At 39.2% G+C, this 20,847-nt stretch overlaps 1 protein-coding gene across 1 annotated transcript in view; it reads right to left on the reverse strand.

The window, feature by feature from the left end:
• Positions 1–7,645: 7,645 nt before the first annotated feature.
• LOC126267483 (ribosomal protein S6 kinase delta-1) overlaps positions 7,646–20,847 on the reverse strand; it is a 221,007-nt gene continuing 207,805 nt past the window's right edge. The window contains exon 14 of the mRNA XM_049972768.1: positions 7,646–11,977. Coding sequence (XP_049828725.1) covers positions 11,858–11,977 — 120 coding nt within the window. The 3' untranslated portion in view covers positions 7,646–11,857. The remainder of the gene's footprint in view (positions 11,978–20,847) is intronic.

Consider the following 20,847-nt stretch of genomic DNA (forward strand, 5'->3'; position numbering starts at 1 on the left):
ACACTTTGTTTTTCACTTATTATGCAGTAATCTCTGTTTCTTTAGAAGGTTTTTTACAGTGACTGTTTACCATGGAGGTTCCCTCCCGTTATGAACTATTCTACTGTGTACATATCTAACCAGTGCATAGTCAACTATTCTTTTAAACTTGAACCAGAATCCCTCCACATTCTCCTGCCCTGTGCTGAAAGTTTGAAGTTCCTCATTGAGACATGACACTACTTATTTTTTATCTAGTTTACGGAACATATACATATTTCTGCTTGTTTTAGTTGTCCTTTGTACTTTGGTAATCCAGCTCCCACAAATGGATCATGCGCATTGATACCAATTTTGGTGCGCACATCCTCAAAGAAGTCAGGTTCATATGTCACCATTAGATCCAATATATTTCTGTCATGAGTGGGATTCCTAACTATCTGTTCTAGGTAGTTTTCAGAGAAGGTATTTAGTGAAGTTGCAGAGGATGTCTCATCAAGCACACCACTACCAAAACTGTAATTTTCTCAGTTAATTATTTGATGATTAAAGTCTCCACCAATGATTACAATATGATTGGAGAACTTATGTATACGTGAAATGAGATTTCCTCTGAAGTTTTTGGTTACATTAGGAAGCAAGTCTGGTGGGTTACAAGGGTCCCGGTATTCTCTTTTACCCACCCCTATACTGAGTATTCCGCAATCAATCTCACATGCAGCTTCATGTTCAATATTAATGAGAGAAAGGGTGGCTAACTTCCAAGACGTAATTATATGTGCCAGGAAAAGAGATCTTTATTTAATGTAGGGGTTTACCTCTCATTAAGGCTTGAAGATGCACTACAAAACTGTGCAATATGCCATCAAAACAGAAAAACCATGCACTCAAAAATCTAAATTTCAGAAACAAAGCAAAGCCAGATGGGTGAATACCTTATTACAAATGAAATGAATCAACCCTGATGGTCAAATTATATTGAACTCACTAATGACGGTACCTAAGAAACAGACTGTGTTGCATTCAAAGCATTAGCCAACAAATTCACCCTAAAGGCCACAAAAAACACAGTAGCCATGCACTCAAAAATGAGCTTTTAAAAGCAGATCCATTAGATTTACTTAATATAGGCATGGTATACTGCACCAACAGACAACAATGACAGCTTGACTGTTAAATACATTTAAAAAATCAGTAGGCCAATGAAAAGACATGATCATATTTCCAGCAAAGTACTGATATCTTATATGACATGATAGTGACTCCCTTGAGTGTTTTCTAAAAATCTGAAATATGCAATAGTAACACACATTCATAAAACTACAGATAAGCAAATAAGCTTATTACAAATCTGGCCCCCTCGTTCCCACATCCTCAAAATTCTTTGAGAAGGTAGATCTTTAGCATAATACTGATCCATGTTCCTGACAATAATCTGGCAACTACTGTTCAATGTGGCTTCATAAATGATTCTCTGCAGTCAAACCATTATACACCACAAATTCAGTTCTGTTAGAGCTAACAACTAAAATTACCCTGTTGAAATTTCCAGTGACTTTTCCAAGGCCTTCATTTGTGTGCATTAGAAAATTTTACTATGGTAAATTAAATAATATGTTGTTAAAGTCATCTCTCTTATAAGAATGGAGTCATACCTTAAATACAGTAACCAGAGGGCCACATTAATACCTGAAACCACAGAGTTAAAAATTAACAAAAACTGGGGAAATCTTAAATATGATTGATGAAATTGTGTCCTACTTCAGTATTTGGCTCACTCAAGTTCTTGAACTACACAGATGATTTCTCAAATAATTTTTTTGGTGCAAAAACGACTGAGCTATAAGCACCCATGTCATAACCTTAGAACACTAATAAGTAAAAGAAGTTAAAAGCGACTATACACTAAGAGCAATTGACGAAAGGAAAGAAAGCTACAACCAAGGACTTCCCCTTGCAGAATGGTCTACAAAATACGCTGTGAAAGCAGTGGAGGTCCTAAACCAAAGATTAAACACCCTTCGCCATACGGCTACGATGGATAAAAAGTAAAACACAGTTGACAGCCCACGCATCGTTCGCTGAAACAGCCAATAACTCAGATGGCACACACACACTGGAACATAAGGGATACAAAAAGGACATTTGGTCAGGAAACGATGATTCGTCAAATCTGATGACAATGAGTACAGTGGTGGGGAATCACCATTTAACAAATGGTGATGGTTACAAAGACAGTGCCCAATACACAACCTAAGTAAAATGATCTTGTGATAAGAGGGCCAAGTCGGCCATGCTGCTGAGAGAGGTTTAATTCTCTGATGCTTGTCCCTTGAAAAGAAAACAAGTGGTGGTGCCAAAGCAATATCTGATGACTGGTGGCAACACTGAGGTCATCCAAAGAAATGGAAGAGCTAGCAGGCCAAGGTAGGAGTGCAGCCTTGGAAGCAGCATCAGCAGCTTCACTTCCTGTCACACTGACGTGACCAGGAGCCCACATGGCCATCATGGTGGTCCCCTCAACAGCGACCAAGTGGGAGCTTTCTTGGAGTGAATCTGGAGTAGTGTCCTTGAGGTGCAAATTAAGTCCAGGATGAACATGAGCCACCGCACGAAGACAAGAAAGTAAACGGTTCACACCCATTGGGAGTGTGACAGGTATTGTGAAGTTAAGCTGCCAGAGCAGTAGCTGAAAACAAACTCCAGAAGGTAACAAAGAAGGAGGGCACACACCATACTGGCAGTCAAGGGAGTTACCGAGAAAGGAGGCAAAAGATGGGTGGCTGGGCATGACAGACAAGTGAAAGGCATATCCACTGAGGAGGACATCATGCCGGTAAGACAGTGGTAGTTTGGCAATTTCTGCATAGAGACTCTCAACCAGGCTTGTGTACAAGACACCAGTGGCCAAACATATTCCAACATGGTGGATTGTGTTAAGAAGGTGTAAGATGGATGGACGTGCAGAGGAACAAATGAAACACCCAGTCTAGTTTCGAACAGATAAGGGATCAGTACAAATGGAGGAGGGTTATCTGGTTTACTCCCCAGGAAATGTTGCTTAGGACATGTAGGACACTAAGGGACTGGGTACAGCATGCGACAAGGTAAGCCACTTTGGATGACCAAGAAAGTGTCCTATCAAAGATGAGCCCTACAAATTTCATAGTTTCAGAAAACAGAAGGTAACAGACCCAAGATGTAAAGATAGTGAAAGAAACCCATTACGCCAGCAGAAATTCATACAAAAAGTTGGTCAGTGGAAAAGCAAAAGCCCTTGACAATGCTCCATGAGTAAAGATAATGGACACATCGCTGAAGATGCCACTTGAGGAGATGCAAGAGACTGCAAAGTCGTTGGCGAGAAGAGAGCCAGAGATTCCTGGCCGGATAGTCAAAATTGGGTTAATGGCTATGGGAAAGGGGATGCCGCTCAGGATGACGCCTTGAGGCAAGCTGTTCTCATGGATAAAGGTGTCTGACGAGGTCAAACCCACACATACCTTGAAAACATGGTCTTTTAAAAATTCCTGAAGGATATGGGGAAGGTGGCCTCAAAACCTCATGTGTATAGAGTACAGAGGATACCAATCCTCTAGTAGGTATCATAGGCTTTCTCTAAATCAAAAAACACATCCACAGTCTGGTATTTCTGCAGAAAACTGTTCATAACATGGGTTGACAAAGTGACAAGATGGTCAATTGTAGTGTGCTAAGTGCAAAATCCACATTGTGCAATGGCTAGTAGATTGTGAGACTTGAGCTAATGCACTAGCCGGCCATGAATCATACGTTCCATCACTTTGGAAACACAGATGGTGAGCAAAATGGGTCAGTAGCTAGAAGGAAGGTGTTTGTCCTTACCAGTCTTAGGTATGGGTATGACAGTGGCTTCGCATCAGCATCTGCTAAACTTGCCATTAGCCCAAATGTGATTGTGCATATGAAGGAGAAAGTGTTTGCCCACAATGGAAAGGTGCTGCAACATCTGAATGTCAACATCGTCTGCCCTGGGCTAAAGATAAGGACGAGGTGAGAGCATGGTCAAGCTGTCTCACAGTAATGGTGGCATTGTATCATTCACGATTCTGAGAGGAGAAGGATATCACCCAAGTTCCTCCACTCATTTCTGAGGGAGGAATATGGAGTGACAGTGGGTAGAACTCTAAATCTCCACAAAACAGTGCTGGAGATAACAATAGTGTGCACAATGACGTAATCTGCTAATGTCAGGTTTGAAATAAACAGAGGTTACCACACACAGGGAAGAGGGAGTGAAACTCTTTAAAGAACAAGTGAAGGAAATCCAGCTAGCGTCTTTGCTCTCCCAAAGAATGTGACAACACTGTGCATGCACCTGTTTATAGCGAATACAATTCACCATCACAGGATGATGTTTAAAACTGAAGAGAGCACATCTCCATGTGCAAATCATGTTGCTCGCTGTGTGCTTCAGTCCACCAGGTGACTGGGACAAAGGGCAGTAAATAAAAAGTGGGAGGTAAGAAACATTCTGCAGCAGTAAGTATGACGTTTGTAAGGCACGCTACCTGGTTATCACATTTGGGAAATGTTGTTCATTGAAGGCCGCCAGTTGGCCTTAGAAATCCGCCAATTGGGTGTAAATAAAGATGGGGCTAAGAGTCAGCACATGGGAAATGGTCGCCTGAGTATGTGTCAAAGAGAACGGACCACTTCAGCTGACAGGCAAGATGGGTAGTGCAGAACAAGAGGTCTAAATGGGAATAGTTGTGTGTGGAGTCTGAAACAAATGTGAGTGCTCCAATGTTAAGACAGATGAGATTGCATTGATTGAGATGGTCAGCCAAGAGGGAAACTCTGACAGGTCCTTGTAGAGTCCCAAAGGGGATATTGGGAATTAAAGTCACCTAGCATTACAACTGAGTGAGGGAGCTGACCTGTCAGTTGGAGTAAGTCTGCTCTGGTGACAGCGAATGATGTAGATGTTACAAAGGGAAAGTTTGAAATGAGGAAGGAATATACAGATTGCTACAGCTTGCAGCTGGGTGCTCAATAAGATGGTTTCACTATGGACATCATCCCTAATGAGCAGCATTACTCCCCCGTAAGATGGAATGCCGTCCTTGGAGGAAGGGTCAAATCAGACTGGAAGGAAACTCAAGAGATCAAACCAGTTGTATCGATACAACTTCCTTTCTTAGAACCAGCTAACAACTGGATGCTGCAGTTCGAAGAGCAGCCATAATTCCTCCTTTGAACCTTCCATTGGAAGAAAGATATAATGGGAAATAGATAAGGGGGTAGCTGCCGAGTGACAGCCTTCAAAGACTCACAGCTACAGGTCAAAGACGCTGCAGGATCCTCTTCAATAAAATCGATTTGTGTGTCGACATTATCCCTGGACTGGCCTGTGGACTCCATGGCAGAAAAATGGTAGGCGGTGCACACCGGCGAATTGGAGGTTGACTGGGTGAGAATATCACGGGGTGGCAACACCAATGAAGATGATGTTCTAGTTGGGGAAGGAGAAGAGCATTTGCCTTTGTTTGATTTCTTACGGCCTTTATAGTTGGCAACCAAAGACCCAGACGTTTGTCAGCTGGAGGGACATAAAAAAATCTTTGCAGGAGCATTCCTTTTGGTCTTTCTGGCCTGCCAGTTGTTATGGGACACTCATGGGACAAGGCAGCATGGTCGCCATTAAAATTGATACAGCGGGGAGGAGGTAGGAATCGCCTCATGAGCATCTCTGCCGCAAGGAACACATTTGACTTCGTTTGGACAGAACCTGTGATTGTGGTTATAATATTGACACTGGCAGCAGTGCTTCAGGTTTGGAATGTACAGTCAGACCGTGATGACTTCATAGCCTGCCCTTATCTTCCACAAAAGCACTACTTGATCAAGCGTGACAAAGAGAGTATGTGTAGGCACTAAGTTTGCATCAACCTCTTTCATTACCTGATGGATCACAGTCACGGCCTGATCAGAGAGATAATTTTGGATTTCCCTCCTGCTCAGACCATCGCTGAGTGTGAATAACATCACATGTAGAATACAGCATATGGTGTGCCTCACCATGAATAGGATATCCACGGATGAGCGAAGCTGTAAGCATTTGTGGGCTTGAAAATCACAATTGGTCTCCAGAAGCAAAGTTCCATTATGTAAATGAGAGCAGGATTTCACAGGACCTGCAATTGGATCAACACTTTTTTGAATAATAAACAGATTAACCGTTGCAAAGGATTGGACACTTTTCAGAATAATGAATAGATTAACCATAGCAAAGGATTGATCTCCTTCAGTGAGTGATACCAAGAGAATCAGAGTTGCATCTCAGAAAGTCTTTGAATCTTTAGCCTCATTTTGTTTATGTTTAGTAGACATACACTGAGAAGGCAATTGGCTCATTGTGGCAAAATTCCCCACAATTGCCAGCATCTCCATAGTGCACTCCTTCCATCTGGAGGCCCCCTTGGAGGGGGATCTCACCCATCTTAGGTGATTGTTCACACCTGTCACATCTCCTGAACTTCATAATGAGGGACCAATTGGTAATTTGAAAAGTAACAGCTGAGGTAATTGCCCCTCCCTGGGCCTGGCCTGTATCAGGGGGTGCGTGTGTACTCTATCGGTCGACCCACGGCAGGGAATTACGCATTACTTAGTCACTTGCTACACGTCAAATGCAAATGAAGAGGAGGAGATGGAGAATGCAGAAAGAAGGAGGGAAAAAAAGGCAGATGAGGGACTGTTCCAATGCCAGGCTATGAAAACTTCCCAGAACACATTCACACATTCGCAAAAATTACCAAGACATCTGTCCCAGGGGAGGGAGAGGTAAAAGAATAGCAGGAGGATAGACATGCAGCACAGAGAGGGAAGAGTTGTTGCAAAGACTGGGGCCCTTTGGTAGCCAAACACTAACACACCAATGGGTGGTGAGCCCCCTGAGGGAGTGGTCAAAAACTGTGATGTTTTCAAGCATTATTACTATTACTGGGCTGATTATGGAAGTTGCTGACAGCAATATGAAGGGTAACTCCAACCTGGCATCACTTCTTGCACTGTCACAACATATGAGACAGCACCGTCGACCTTCAAGTGATCACCAAGTCATGGCAGCAGCACCGCGTGACCTCAGTGGTTCTGTTCATCCACTACTATAAATTTGGCTGACCATAATCAGATCAGGCACTCCGTGTTTCATTCTCATCATGCTCAGTCAGCCTCAAGTTTTGTACACCATTGTTGACAAGGTTGTCATCTGGACTGCTTACAGGGCAACAAGTGATCGCTGTGCATTGGACTCTCCTTACAGACAAATTATCTAAATATAAGTGGGTGCTGTCCCAAATATTTTATATGTACCAAGTTTGTAGAATTTATAGTGTTTCCACTATTTCACTTATTTTAAGATTAGTGCTAAAAACCTAGTTTAATATTTCAGTATTTTTATAAGCCATAATCAACAAGTTTCTCTTTAGTGTGTAACTTTATCAGTTTAAAATAGAAGCTTTTTTTCTTAGATACATGTGTTCCACAATTTAAAAAATCGCAGTGAAAACATTGTCTTCTCTGTTGACATAAGAAGTGTTATTGTAAGAAAAAATGTAAATGTTGTCCCACATCTATAGTGTCAGCAACAACTGTTAAATATAAGACAGTAACTATGGTCCAATGATTTTCTGTCTCTAATGCCAGCAGTGTGTTTTTTATTTACCTTGAAAAGATTTACATGTCCAAAATCAATCATTTTACAGCATCAAACAGCAAATTAACATTCAGTTTGTATGGAACACATACAAAAATATATTCCAGACACACTATGCAATCTTATTTTCATAAATGTGCAGATAGTGACAGTAATACATTAGTTTTACAACTCTGCAACTTTTTTTAAATTCTACCACTACAGCCAAATAAACAATAATAAATTTCATTAATTTTGCATAGTCCATTAAAATGTTAAGTAATCACAATTTAACAGTAATTAACCCTTCATGCATGTTTGACAGCATGTGCTGTGCTGTCTGCTACTCTGCTATGCATTCAATGTATGAAATGGTACATGTCATTACATTCTGAACATATTTTTTATTTCTTTCATTATAATGTGTGGGAAAACTTTTGTTGAATGGCATTTTCTTAGCAACAATCAAGAAAGTTTAAATTTTTAATGTGGGAGGTGAAAGATTACAAGCTACATCTAGATTAATAATAACCTTCACAAATTTTTGATATAAAGTTAAAATACAGGCAACAGGTTTGGCTCCTCTGTTGTCAAAGTGATTTCAAAACACAAAAAGTATTTGTCTTGAGTGTAGCTTAATATGGAAATAAAACATTAATGATAGACAGCCCAGAAAAGAAGAAACTACAAGTTCTTCTCAGTTGTGGTGCTAAAGATAAAGTCTAAAGATTAATGGGTACATTGTGTAACTAATGAAGAGGTACTGTAGCTGTGAGTAGAAAGTAACTTCCCAGTGCATCTTTACTAAATGAAGGGACAGCTTAATAGGAGACATCAAGAACCAACAAAGAATAGGTAATTTGGTAATGATGGGATATGTATAAGGTATCAGTTGTGGAGGAAGAACACAGCTTGAATAAGGTAAGCAAGTTTAAATGGTTGTAGGCTGCAGTACAAGACAGGATAAAATGGAGACCTGCATAGTAATGTTTGAACTGATAACAACAAAACGATGACATGATTAGGAAAAAGTTAATTTATTTCTCTTCTGTAAGCATTTATTTTGTGCTTTACTGAAGATGGCACAGAACAGTCAATACCGATTCCTGCACAAAACCAACTTATATTCCATTATTTACACACACACACACACACACACACACACACACACACACACACACACATACACACATACACACACACTTTGAAATGTTATTTTTAAAGCCATGCTACACTGTTTGTAACTGAAGAAATTTGTCCGTTTCATTTTTATAGTACTGTGTGTACTATCTTTCTCAGAATGCTTTCTTGTGTAGTTTAGCTGATATAGTGTTTGTAGTGTGCATTGTACATAGCACCTTCAAATACATGCAGTAAAAATCACACTACAAGGGTGGTTGGGAATTCACACCTAAGGGGTTAACCAGTGTAAATATAACTTCATCATGAGGCCATTGATTATAAGCACTTTTTGAATGGAATAAATAATCACTGAAGTGCACACATTGTGCTAAAAAAGAACACACTGTAATACTGTTCAGAATAAACTACATGAAGACAGATAAATGAAGCTGCAACACTGCCCACCATCAACTACACAACTAAATAATGTTAAATAGAAATTACTTATTTACTCTTATAAATTCCACAAGTACTATTTATTACTGAGTATTCAATATCACACATAGTAAACTTTCTTTTATTTCATAGATAAAGCTTTGAATTTGGTCTCTCCTCTACTGCTGTCAATATATAAAAGAGCTAAACAATTATTTAACAAGTTTAAAATGAAACAGATGAATGTTTGCTCAGAAGTACAATGAAGAGTAATCAAACTAATTAACTGTTCAGTCAACAAACAGCAATGTATTCTCATACATAAAAGTTACAGGTTTATTACATGAACTATATATATTCTCATTTTACACTCTTGTCATCTCCAAGAAAGAAAAAAAAGTACAGAACATTATTCATACATTTTATTAATAATCTGATTTGAAAGTGGCATGTCAGAATCTTTTATTTTTATGAGCAACACATACGATATCTCTAGTCTTTCATTCCAACTACCAAAATACCGGATCATTGAAGTTTTGTATTAAACACGTTCTGTACAAATATCAATATAGCTCAGTCTGAGTAATGGAATGTTGAACAAATTGTGGCTGAAAGACACAATTCACAATTATTGTAAAATATATATTTTTGAAACATATGAGTAATATGCATTAACAATGACAGAACAGGAAAGAGTAATTACTAAGAAAGAAATACAGGAACTATCACAAATTTTGAGTCAGGTACAATAGATATCAGATGATTATAGTTTTATCTACAAGCAGATATCTTCAAATATAATACTATATGACAACTTTCAAACTATGATCACAAATCTGTTATTTACATATATATTAATGTGACCAAATTTTGTACTGCACGCATCACAACTTTAAAAATAATGAGCAAAGCATACTAGCTTATAATTCTATCATTCTGTTCCTGAAGGCTAGCTTTTGTACAGACTTACTAAAGCAATGTACATTGTGTACTCTTAACAGACTGCCACATGATAGAGCCATGTAATAGCCACTGTTGGCACATCATTTGGAAAAAGTTACCAAGACTGTCACCTGAAAACCCTAGTATTCATAAAAAACTTTGGAGATGTTAATCTGAGCTCTCTGCTGTCTTAAGCACCACTGAGTAATTTGCCGCAAACTAAATTTACAGAATAGTTTTATTGACAAGTCTGTGTTGTGCCGAGCTGTAAATGTACAAAAAAATCCAGAACTGGGTTACACCAAATAAGCTCAAAACCACTGCTTATTGTTCTGAGTGCACATTCATACAATAAAGCATGCACATTATGCACCGCTATTTTCATCATTAAGCATTTAAAGCTATCACAATATAATTGTCTGCTGTAAACTGCACACTCCAATATACATCAAAAACCAATTTCCAAATAATGCTTTCATTATTGCATTTCAATTAATTCTGTGTAAGTTTAGAGACAAATTATGTCATTCTCACCTTCCCATACTGTTCTATGGCCTAACAGCAAATTATTCCAGTTGTAGTACCACAAATAATGTGTTACATAAGTGAAATTTTAAATGGTGCTGGTGTAAGTGTCGCAGGGAGGCACCATCTTTGTTTTCCTTGTACTCTCATATAGTCAGCCTTTTTATCAGTCCATTCTGTTTGGTGCCCTTTCAATTACTGTGACATAAAAGATGATGGTCAGCATTATGCAAAATTTTGGGGCTGGGTATATATGTCACAATATTATCATATATAACCACATCACAATATCTGCACCAAACTCCACTGTCTGCATGCATCACAAGCATAATATTCTTCAAGTAAGACACGCACAGAATAACTTTCAACTACACATAAATACACATCAGGAAGTTCTTTTCTCTGTCATCTAGAAACTAGAATCTTGAACAGATGTTTTACTAATCAAGTTCGTGAGATACATAGTGATCTGCAGTATTTGAAACTTAAAGCAACAATTGCACACTTTTCTTACAAAGACACACACACACACACACACACACACACACACACACACACACACACACACACAGTATTTACGTCAAACAATCAGAGGTGATAGATTGTATCATGGGGAACAACTTTTTAGATTGTATCATGGGGAACAACTTTTTAGGAAACCTAACATTGCTGGAAATTGTCAGTGAACATTTTGTATCTAACAGAAGTTCTTCTTTTGACACAATCTATCGTCCCTAGATGTTTGATGCAAAGACTTTGAAATACACTGACAACCACTTTCCTTGGTAACACAGTCTACATAATGACATTAGTCTCCTGGCTGGCCATTATGTATTCTATACATTTACATTACTGTACAGCAACAATGGAAAAGGATTCTAAGTCAGTGTGTCAGATAATGTTTTTAAAGCCAATTTATGAAACCAGAGACAATCTTTCTCCTTCAATTCGTTTCAGATCAGTAATCATGGGAGACATATTTTAAATGTGTTTTTCAGTCACAAAATAAGCAAAAAAGCTTACAGAATATCTTATGATTGATTTCTCCAGCTTTAAAAGCATTATTATGCAAGTGTACAGATAATCTTTTCTGTATAACATGTTTAATCTTGCTGAACACGTCTGAATTAAAAGCTTGACAAACATAGCTCACATTAAATAGGATATATATCTAGTTCATGAACTCTTGACTAGCATAGCTTTCCAGTCTATACCTTTGAAGAAAGGATGTGACTTCAGTTTTTCAATTCCATTAATGCCAGAACCAAGTCTTTCTTCAGGATCATACCTCAGAAGCTGTAAAATACAAATATATAGTTAGCGTTAAAACACACAAATTTATCTAGGTAGCTGGTGAATAAACTGTGAATTGTACATTATAAATAGGAATAACAATGTAATAGCAATCTCGTGAAAATTCTTTTGGGTGTACCACCATGTCTATCTTGTGCAAGGTTCATCATCTCCCAGTACCTACTGCAACTTACATCCTTCTGAACCTGCTAAGTGTATTCATCTCTTGGTCTCCCTCTACGATTTTTACCCTCCACACTTCTCTCAAGTACTAAATTGGTGATCCCTTGATGCCTCAGAACATGTCCTACCAACCGATCCCTTCTTCTGGTCAAGTAGTGCTTCAAACTGCTCTTCTCTATTCAATATCTCATCATTAGTTATGAGAGCTACCCATCTAATCTTCAGCATTCTTCTGTAGCACCACATTTTGAAAGCTTCTTTTCTCTTCTTGTCCAAACTGTTTACTGTCCATGTTTCACTTCCATACATGGCTACACTCCATACAAATACTTTGAGAAAAGACGTTCAGACACTTAAATCTATATTCGATGTTAACAAATTTCTCTTGTTCAGAAATGCTTTCCTTGCCATTGCCAGTCTACATTTAATATCCTCTCTACTTTGAGCACCATCAGTTATTTTGCTCCCCAAATAGCAAAAATCATTTACTACTCCCATTTCCTAATCTAATTCCCTCAGCATCACCTGATTTAATTCGACTACATTCCATTATTCTCGTTTTGCTTTTATTGATGTTCATCTTATATCCTCCTTTCAAGACACTGTCATTTCCGTTCAACTGATCTTCCAGGTCCTTTGCTGTCTCTGTCAGAATTACAATGTCATCGGAAAATCTCAAAATTTTTGTTTCTTCTACATGGATTTTTAATTCATACTCTGAATTTTTCTTTTGTTTCCTTTACTGCTTGCTCAATATGCACATTGAATAACATCGGGGATAGGCTACAACCCTGTCTCACTCCTTTCCCAACCACTGCTTCCTTTTCATGTCCCTCGACTCTTTATAACTGCCATCTGGTTACTGTGCAAATTGTAAATAGCCTTTCGCTCCCTGTATTGTATTCCTGCCACCTTCAGAATTTGAAAGAGAGTATTCCAGTCAACATTGACAAAAGCTTTCTCTAAGTCTACAAATGCTAGAAACATAGGTTTGCCTTTCCTTAATCTATTTTCTAAGATAAATCGTAGGGTCAGTATTGCCTCATGTGTTCCAGTATTTCTATGGAATCCAAACTGGTTTTCCCCGAGATCAGCTTCTACCAGTTTTTCCATTCGTCTGTAAAATACGCATTAGTATTTTGCAGCCATGACTTATTAAACTGATAGTTTGATCATTTTCGCACCTGTCAACAACTGCATTCTCTGGGATTGGAATTACTGCATTCTTCTTGAAGTCTGATGGTATTCCGTCTACCTTGCTCACCAGACGGTAGAGTTTTGTCAGGGCTGGTTCTCCCACAGATGTCAGTAGTTCTAATGGAATGTTGTCTACTCCGGGGGCCTTGTTTCGATTTAGATTGTTCAGTGCTCTGTCAAACTCTTCACACAGTATTATATCTCCCATTTCATCTTCATTTACATCCTCTTATATTTCCATTATATTGTCCTCAAGTATATCGCCCTTGTATAGACCCTCTATATACTACTTCCACCTTTCTGCTTTCCCTTCATTGCTTAGAACTGGGTTTCCACCTGAGCTCTTGATATTCCTGCAAGTGGTTCTCTTTTCTCCAAAGGTCTCTTTAGAACTGGGTTTCCATCTGAGATCTTGGTATTCATGCAAGTGGTTCTCTTTTCTCCAAAGGTCTCTTTAATTTTCCTGTAGGCAGTATCTATCTTACCCCTAGTGATATATGCCTCTACATTCTTACATTTGTCCTCTAGCCATCCCTGCTTAGCCATTTTGCATTTCCTGTTGATCTCATTTTTGAGACGTTTGTATTCCTCCTTGCCCATTTCATTTACAGCATTTTTGCATTTTCTCCTTTCATAATTAAATTCAATAATATCTCTTCTCTTACCCAAAGATTTCTATTAGCCCTCGTCTTTTGGCCTACTTGATCCTCTGCTGCCTTCACAATTTCATCTCTCAAAGATACCCATTCTTCTTCTGCTGTATTTCTTTCCCCCATTCTTGTCAACAGTTCCCTAACGCTCTCCCTGCAACTCTGTACAGCCTCTGGTTATGTCAGTTTTCCCACGTCCCATCTCCTTAAATTCCCACCTTTATGCATTTTCTTCAGTTTTAATCTACAGTTCATAACCAATAGATTGTGGTCAGAGTCCACATCTGCCCCTGGAAATTTCTTACAATTTAAAACCTCGTTCCTAAATCTCTGTCTTACCATTGTATAATCTATCTCAAACCTTTCAGTATCTCCATGCCTCTTCCACATATACAACCTTCTTTCATGATTCTTGAACCAAATGTTAGCTATGATTAAGTTATGCTCTGTATTCACCTGCTACATTTCCTTCTCTCCCTTTTCCTACTACCGAATTCCAGTCACCCATGACTATTAAATTTTTGCCTCCCTTCACTATCTGAATATTTTTTTTTATTTCATCATACATTTGTTCAATTTCTTCGTCATATGCAGAGTTAGTTGGCATATAAACTTGTACTACTGTGGTAGGTGTGGACTTCGTGCCTATCTAGGCCACAATAATGCATTCACTATGCTGTTTGTAGTAGCTTACCTGCGCTCCTATTTTTTTATTCATTATTAGACCTACTCCTGCATTACCCCTATCTGATTTTGTATTTATGACCCTGTATCCACCAGACCAGAAGTCTTGTTCCTCCTGCCACCAAATTTCACTAATTCACACTATAACTTTAACCTACCCATTTCCTTTTTTAAATTTTCGAACCTACTTGCCCAATTAAGGGATCTGACATCACACGCTCCGATCTGTAGAACGCCAATTTTCTTTCTCTTGGTAATGACATCCTCCTGAATATTCCCCGCCTGGAGATACGAATGGGGTACTATTTGACCTCCAGAATATTTTACCCAAGGGGATGCAATCATCATTTAAACATACAGTAAGGCTGCATGCCCTTTGGAAAAATTATGGCTGTAGTTTCCCCTTGCTTTCAGCTGTTCGCAGTACCAGCACAGCAAGGCCGTTTTGGTTAGTGTTACAAGGCCAGATCAGTCCATCATCCACAATGTTGCCCCTGCGACTACTGAAAAGGTTGCTGCCCCTCTTCAGGAACCACCACATCTGTCTGGTCTCTCAACAGATACCCCTCTGTTGTGGTTGCACCTACGGTAAGGCTATCTGTATAGAGAGAGAGAGAGAGAGAGAGAGAGAGAGAGAGAGAGAGAGAGAGAGAGAGAGAGATCGGTATTAAGAGGATAAGTGAAGGGCTGATTAATATTTTCTGTCTGTAATGACCAGAAGACAATTTTGAAAATATATTTCAATACCTGCATCTACATACATACTCCAGAATTCACCGTATGGTGCATCATGCTGGAGGGTACTACATACCACTACTAGTCATTTCCTTCCCTGCTCCACTTACAAATAGACTGAGGAAAAAGTGATAATCTAAAAGCCTCCATACATGTCCCAATTTCTCACATCTTATCTTCGTAGTCTTTATGCAAAATGTATGTTGGTGACAATACTATAGTTCTGTAGCTGGCCTCAAGTGTTGGTCCTCTAAATTGCTGCAACAGTGCTCACAGAATGAGAATCGGCTTCCCTCTAGGGATTCCTATCTGATTTCATGAAGCATCTTGGTAATACTGCGCTTTGGTGGTACATGTATCAACTCTAGCAACGTGCCTCAGAACTGCTTACAAGTCTTCCTTTAATCCAACCTGGTAAGAGTCCCAAACAATTTAACAGTTCTCAAAAATGGGTTACACTAAGGTTCTATACACGAACTTCTTTATGGATAAGCTACACTTCCACAAAATTCTCCCGATAAGATGAAGTAAAGCATTTTCCTTCATACTACCAATCTGACATGCTCATTCCATTTCATATCACTTTGCAACATTATGCCTAGGTATGTAATTGATGTGACTGTGTCAAGCAGGATCTTACTAATATTGTATTTGAATATTACAGGATAGTTTTTGCTGCTAATCAGCATTAACTTACACTTTACTACATTCAGAGCAAACTATCATTCATCACACCAACTAGAAGTTCTGTCTAAGTGATCTTACATACTCTACAGTCACTCAACGATGACACCTTCCATACACTACAGCGTTGTCAGCAAACAGCCCTAAACTGCTTCCCACCCTCTGAGACAACTCATGTATATAGAGAATAAGAGTGGCCATATCACACTTCTCTAGGGCACTCCTAATGATACACTTATCTCTGATGAGCACTTGCCGTCAAGGACCATGTGCTGGGTTCTATTACTTAAAATGCCAACAAGCCACTAGACATCTGGGAACATAATCTTTGTGTTCAGACCTTCATCAACAGTCTGCAGTGGGCATTATGTCAAATGATTTCCAGAAATCTCCGAACATGGAATCTGCCTGTTGCCCGCCATCCAAGGTTTTGTAGGACAAGAAGTGAGAATGGGACAATTGGAGTTTTACACAAGTGATGCATTCTAAATCCATGCTGGTTTGTGGACGGGCTTCTGAAGGAAATTTATTACATTCACTTTCAGAATGTGTTAAAGAATTCTGTAGCAAATCAATGTTAAGGATACTGATCTGCAATTAAGCAGGTCTGTTTAGCCACCTAAGTTGTTTTTCCAGTTCCTTAGAACTTTGTTTCAACTCTTGCTGCTGCTTCTCTATGCCACTGATGCCTGCATTTGCATGTTCTCCATGCAGGAGTCTGTACAACAGTCAAATGACGGTATGGTTGTATGTTTCGCTTGAGTGAATGTTTCATTAAATGTCAAATTAGAACTTCAGCTATTGCTGGTCAACAGGTGAATGGATAGAAGCCTTAAAACTACTTCGGGATTTTTATATATGACCAGAATTTTCTCAGTTCTCAGCAAGATATCTCACTAAGGCATGACGCTGGAAGTTGTATGCTTCCATGCAGTGATCATCTTATGGATGCACGAATTTCTACTAATTTGTGTGTGTCAACATTTGCACATTCTTTTTGAATAGAGAGAGCAACAGTCTGTTTCCTTAGCATTTTCCGATCTTGATTACTAAACTACGGAAGGTCGTTCCACCCTTAATGCACTTACTTGATCTCCAGATCACGATTTACAACCAATTTAAACTTTGCCCATAATCCCACTACATACATAATATTGGAGCTAAATGATGTCCTCTCATTACTTAGGTGGGAGGCTAACAACTGCTTATCTGCTTTCTCTAGCATAAATATTCTCCTAACATTCTTGACAGATTTAGCATCTTTATTTTGCTTTTATATATGAACTGGAAAACAACAATGAGATCCATAATATTTTGTTTTCTTATGTAAAGTTTCATCCCTAGTAATAATGCATGAAGTAACAGCTACTGTTGCTGTCATCACTTAAACCATCAAAATTACTGTACATCAGGAAAGAACATCTAGTGTCAGAGGTTTGATTAAGCAAGCTGTGTGATGCATATAAATGTCTGTGTTGCAGTGCCATATGCCATTTTATTTATTTATACAAGGTGTTACAAAAAGGTACAGCCAAACTTTCAGGAAACATTCTTCACACACAAAGAAAGAAAATATGTTATGTGGACATGTGTCCGGAAATGCTTAATTTCCATGTTAGAGCTCATTTTATTACTTCTCTTCAAATCACGTTAATCATGGAATGGAAACACACAGCAACGGAACGTACCAGTGTGACTTCAAACACTTTGTTACAGGAAATGTTCAAAATGTCCTCCGTTAGCGAGGATACATGCATTCACCCTCCGTCGCAGCATGGAATCCCTGATGCGCTGATGCAACCCTGGAGAATGGCGTATTGTATCACAGCCGTCCACAATACGAGCACAAAGAGTCTCTTCTACATTTGGTACCGGGGTTGCGTAGACAAGAGCTTTCAAATGCCCCATAAATGAAAGTCAAGAGGGTTGAGGTCAGGAGAGCGTGGAGGCCTTGGAATTGGTCCGCCTCTACCAATCCATCGGTCACCGAATCTGTTGTTGAGAAGCGTACGAACACTTCGACTGAAATGTGCAGGAGCTCCATCGTGCATGAACCACATATTGTGTCGTACTTGTAAAGGCACATGTTCTAGCAGCACAGGTAGAGTATCCCGTATGAAATCATGATAACGTGGTCCATTGAGTGTAGGTGGAAGAACATGGGCCTAATCAAGAAATCACCAACAATGCCTGCCCAAACGTTCACAGAAAATCGCTGTTGATGAAGTGATTGCACAATTGCGTGCGGATTCTCATCAGCCCACACATGTTGATTGTGAAAATTTACAATTTGATCACGTTGGAATGAAGCCTCATCTGTAAAGAAAACATTTGCACTGAAATGAGGATTGACAAATTGTTGGATGAACCATTCGCAGAAGTGTGCCCGCGGAGGCCAATCAGGTGCTGATAGTGCCTGCACACGCAATACGTGGTACGGAAACAACTGGTTCTCCCGTAGCACTCTCCATACAGTGACATGGTCAATGTTACCTTGTACAGCAGCAACTTCTCTGACACTGACATTAGGGTTATCAACAACTACACGAAGAATTGCCTCATCCATTGTAGGTGTCCTCGTCGTTCTAGGTCTTCCCCAGTCGCAAGTAATAGGCTGGAATGTTCCGTGCTCCCTAAGACGCCGATCAATTGCTTCGAATGTCTTCCTGTCGGGACACCTTCGTTCTGGAAATCTGTCTCGATACAAACGTACCGTGCCACGGCTATTGCCCCGTGCTAACTGGCGGTGAATCGAGGAAGTAAAGTACATACTGACGAAACTAAAATGAGCTCAAACATGGAAATTAAGCGTTTCCAGACACATGTCCACATAACATCTTTTCTTTATTTGTGTGTGAGGAATGTTTCCTGAAAGTTTGGCCGTACCTTTTGTAACACCCTGTATATATGGAGCCATGCAGATGTTCAGCATGTTGCTTCAATATACTGGGTGTCCCACTTTAATCTATACTGGCTGATATCTCTGGAGTGGCACAATTCTGCAAAAAAGTCTCTAGTAAAACTTGTAAGCTTTGAAGGGAGTCATGGAATGGTTACCTCGAAATGACCTTGAACCCTGTTTTCAAGATCAAACCATGGTTAAGTTCATTCTTGCAAATAGTAACCCCAATTTTTAATATCATATTCTACATGAAAAAAATATGCATTGTTTGTAGGGAACTTGTTCTTTTTTTTCCAGAAAAACCAATGGTCTGTCGTGAGGGAGCACTTTATTGTAACTTTTCCAGGTTACCAGTGTCTCAAGAATGAAGCAAATCCTCACTGGCAACGAGATCACCGAACACAGAGATGGTGGTCAATCAATGTCTGGGCAGGCATAATTGGAGATTACACAATAGGTCCTGTTTTTTATGGTGAAAAGTTGAACAGCTTGTGCTATCTTCATTCCAGAATCTGGTGCTCCCTTTACTACAAAATATCCCCCTTGACATAAGAGTACGTATGTAGTTTCAACATGACGGTGGCCCTGCACATCAGGCCTTACCCATCAGAAGATACCTTAATGCAACTTATCCAAATCAATCGATTGGTATCGGTGGCGCAATTCATGAATTCCCACCAATATCACCAGACTGAACACTACTGGAATTCTTATGGGGAGCTGTGAAACAGTAGGTGTACTTAACTCCCCTGACAACACCAGAGGATATGAGAGAAAGGATTGTGTTGGCTTTCCAGGTAATCACCCATCAGACATTGAATGATATTGAGACCAGTTTCCTACAGAGAGTGCAAATGTGCATTAGGCAAAATGGGTACTCGATCAAGCATCTGAGATCCTCAATTTACAGTGAGAAACATGTTAATCAGCTCTTTTCAGGGCTAATGATGTGCGAAGTCCGCTGGGCAACCTCCATGTAGTGCGCATTGGATTCTGCTAGTGCCGATAGTATTTGCTTTCAGGTTAATTTCTACTGAAGAATTTCAAGGCCATTTCAAGTTCACGGAAATTTCACCAGTGGACAATTTTCAGAAATCATACAATATTTTCACTGAAAATTTTTCCCACTCTCACTTCATTCTCGAGATACTGCTAACCTGGGAAGTTACAATGAAGTGTCCTCTGGCGAAAAACTACTGGTTTTTTTAAAAGAAATGTTCCCTACAAACAATGTGTATTTTTCATGTAGAATATGAATGTGGAATAAAAATGGGGGTTACTATTTGCAAAAATGAACTTGACCTTGGTTTGACCTTCAAAATAGGGTTCAAGGTCATTTCGAGGTAACCATTCTATGACCCCCTTCAAACCTTACAACTTTTACCAGATACATTTTTTTGCAGAATTGTGCCGCTCCAGAGATATCAGCCGGTATAGATTTAAATGAGACGCCCTGTATATGAAATTCATGGCTGGAACTTACTATCTACATCACCACCGCTGTGAACGTCATTTATCATTGAGATTCTCTTGCTTCATTTCAGAACTTCTTGTACTTTTCCGGAAGTATAAAATTTATTATGAAGGACATCAACCCTTTACAATAGAGAAGTATGGCACACAAACTTATTTTATCACCAAAGGAAAACTACAAATATTCTAAAATAAGTACACTGTAAGGTGAAATGGTACACTGTCTTTCAATACACAGAAATTAATTGAGGCAGCTCTGTCCATTCATTATCTGACTGGGATGCTAATAACTGCTTATTTTATTTTTCTAGGATAAATGCTCTCAAAGCCTTCTTGACAGATTTAGTAACTTTATTTTGCTTTTT

This window comes from Schistocerca gregaria, chromosome 4 (genome assembly GCF_023897955.1).
Source record: "Schistocerca gregaria isolate iqSchGreg1 chromosome 4, iqSchGreg1.2, whole genome shotgun sequence".
NCBI lineage: Eukaryota > Metazoa > Arthropoda > Insecta > Orthoptera > Acrididae > Schistocerca > Schistocerca gregaria.